This window comes from Solanum dulcamara, chromosome 4 (assembly GCF_947179165.1).
Source record: "Solanum dulcamara chromosome 4, daSolDulc1.2, whole genome shotgun sequence".
NCBI lineage: Eukaryota > Viridiplantae > Streptophyta > Magnoliopsida > Solanales > Solanaceae > Solanum > Solanum dulcamara.
This window is the reverse complement of record NC_077240.1, coordinates 57,321,302-57,324,095: the sequence shown is the minus strand read 5'-3', so window position 1 is coordinate 57,324,095 and position 2,794 is coordinate 57,321,302. Positions and strand designations below refer to the sequence as shown.

At 39.5% G+C, this 2,794-nt stretch overlaps 1 protein-coding gene across 1 annotated transcript; it reads right to left on the bottom strand.

Moving 5' to 3' along the window:
* Window positions 1-2,040: 2,040 nt before the first annotated feature.
* On the bottom strand, window positions 2,041-2,397 carry LOC129884265 (uncharacterized mitochondrial protein AtMg00860-like). The gene has a single exon (XM_055958592.1). The coding sequence runs from the start codon at window positions 2,395-2,397 to the stop codon at window positions 2,041-2,043; it is 357 nt and encodes a 118-aa protein (XP_055814567.1).
* Window positions 2,398-2,794: the final 397 nt, after the last annotated feature.

Sequence of the window (2,794 nt, the reverse complement as noted above, 5' to 3'; positions counted from 1 at the left end):
GTCATCCATAGGCCTCGTATTAACCAATATAATCAATTTAGGAGTTTAGATTACTTGTAGACATAGGGAAAAAGTACGGATATTTATTTTTCATCTCTTTTTCGGCTTTCCTGATCATCTCATCTCTATTTTTATTTCACCACAATACTTTGATGGAAACCACGTCCTTAGTTTGCCACCTTCTAATCTGTCGATCCAAGATGGAGATAGGTTGTTCCTCATAGGATAACTCCTTTGTTAAATGTACCTTATCCATGGGAAATATTCTGGAAGGGTCGCCTATACATTTGCGGAGTATTGACACGTGAAAAACTGAATGTACTGCTTCCAAATCAGATGGTAGGTCCAACTCATAGGCAACTTTGCCGACCCTACACACGATCAGATAAGGGCCAATGTACCTCGGACCAAGTTTTTGTTCCTTGCTGAATCTCATTACACCTTTATCGGTAACATTTTCAAGAATATCCAATCCCCAACTTCAAACTCTAAGTGTCGACGTCGGTCATCTATGTATGACTTTTGTCCACTCTGGACTGCTAACAGGTTCTCTTGAACGAACTTCACTTTATCCACAGCTTGCTGAACCATATTTGGGCCTATTAGTCATGTTTCACCAATATCAAACCAACCAATAGGTGACCTACACGTCTTGCCATACAAAGCCTCATACAGTGTAATTTGGATGCTAGAATAGCTATTATTATAGGAAAACTCAATAAGTGGCAAATGATCATCCCAACTACCTCTAAAGTCAATTATATAGGCCCGCAACATATCTTCTAGTGTTTGAATAGTACGCTCGGCCTGTCCATCAGTCTGAGGGTGAAATGTTGTACTAAGATTTACCTGTGTTCCTAATCCCTTCTGGACCAATATCCAGACGTTAGCTATAAATTGAGCTCCTCTGTCTGAGATAATAGATGTGGAACCCCATAAAGTCTTACTATTTCTTTGATATACAACCTCGCATAGTCCTCAGCTAAATGTAGTCCTAACAGGAAGGAAATGGGCTAATTTTATCAACCTATCTATAATAACCCATACAGAATCATACTTTCGTAGTGTGCGAGGTAAGCCTATAATAAAGTCCATATTAATTGCTTTTCATTTCCAAGTTGGGATTTCCATCTCTTGTAATAGTCCGTCAGGCTTCTAATGCTCAATCTTAACTTGTTGACAATTTAGGCATTGGGCTATGAACTCTGCTATATCCTTCTTCATGCCATCCCACCAATATAAACATCTGAGGTCATGATACATATTGGTTGACCCTAGATGAGGAGAATAGCGGGCATAGTGTGCCTCTTCCATCACTTGTTGCCATAGCCCTACAATCTGAGGTACACATATTTTGCCCCTATATCTTAGCACTCTGTTAGGTGTGATCTCAAATGGAGTCTTTTCTTTTTGAAGAGATGCATTCCTATACTGTGCCAGAATAGGGTCCTCATACTGGTATTGCTTTATCTCTTCCATGATAGAGGATTCAGTAACTCCTCGAACAGAAACTCCACCATCATCCGAATCAGCCAAATGGACTCCAAGATTATCTAACTGGCAAATTTTGCAGACTATGTTTTTCTGTTCTGATTGTACATCTGCCAAGCTACCCCTAGACTTACGGCTGAGTGCATCGGCTACAATATTTGCTTTCCCTGGGTGGTATAGAATATGAATATCATAATTTTTCAGCAACTCTAGCCACTTTCTCTGTCGTAAATTCAGCTCTTTTTGCTTAAAGATGTATTGGAGACTTTTGTGATCCATATAGATATCAACATGTACTCCATATAGATAGTGCCTCCATATTTTCAAAGCATGAATTATTGCTTCTAACTCCAGATCATGAGTAGGATACTTTCTTTCATTCTTCTTGGGCTGTCGGGAGGCATATGCTATGACCCTACCATGTTTCACCAGTACATAACCTAGGACAACATTGGAAGCATCACAATAAATAACATAGCCATTTGTTCCTTTAGGAAGAGTTAGAATAGGGTCCGTAGTCAACTTATCTTTCAGCAATTAAAAGCTTCGTTAACAAACATCGGTCCACTGGGACTTAGCCGCCTTCTGAGTTAACCTTGTAAAAGGTGCAGAAATCAAAGCAAAGTTCTCCACAAATCTCCTATAATATCCTGCTAGCCCCAAGAAACTACGTAACTCAGTAGGTTTCATAGGCCTAGGCCAAGTCTTTACGGCCTTAATGTTCTGTGTATCTACTCGAATACCATTAGTTCCAATAATATACCCCAAGAATGCTACTGAAGTCAACCAGAATTTACATTCAGAGAGCTTAGCATACAACTTCTGGTGCTGAAGCACCCCAAGTACCATCCGCAAATGATCTGTATGATCCTCTTTCGATTGTGAAAAGACCAGAATATCATCCATAAATACAATCACGAACAGGTCTAGGAATGCTTGAATGCTCGGTTTGTTAGATTCATAAACACCACTGGAGTATTAGTCATCCCAAACGACATTACTCTAAACTCATAATGTCTGTATTAGTTTCTGAATGCAGTCTTTTGAATATCGGCTTCCTTTACCCGTACCTGATGATAGCCTGATTGTAGGTCTATTCTCGAAAAACACTTAGCACCCTACAACTGGTCAAACAAATTATCAATCTTGGGGAGAGGATATCTATTCTTTATTGTTACCTTATTCAGCTGCTTATAATCAATACACATTCGCAGTGACCCATCTCCCTTTTTTTTCACAAATAGTACTAGTGCTCCCCAAGGTGATGTACTGGGCCTAGTGAAGCCCTTTTCTAATAGATCTT

Excerpts from the sequence above, each read along its gene's own strand:
- LOC129884265 (XM_055958592.1), bottom strand. The coding sequence starts at position 2,397 with ATGGATGATATTCTGGTCTTTTCACAATCGAAAGAGGATCATACAGAT.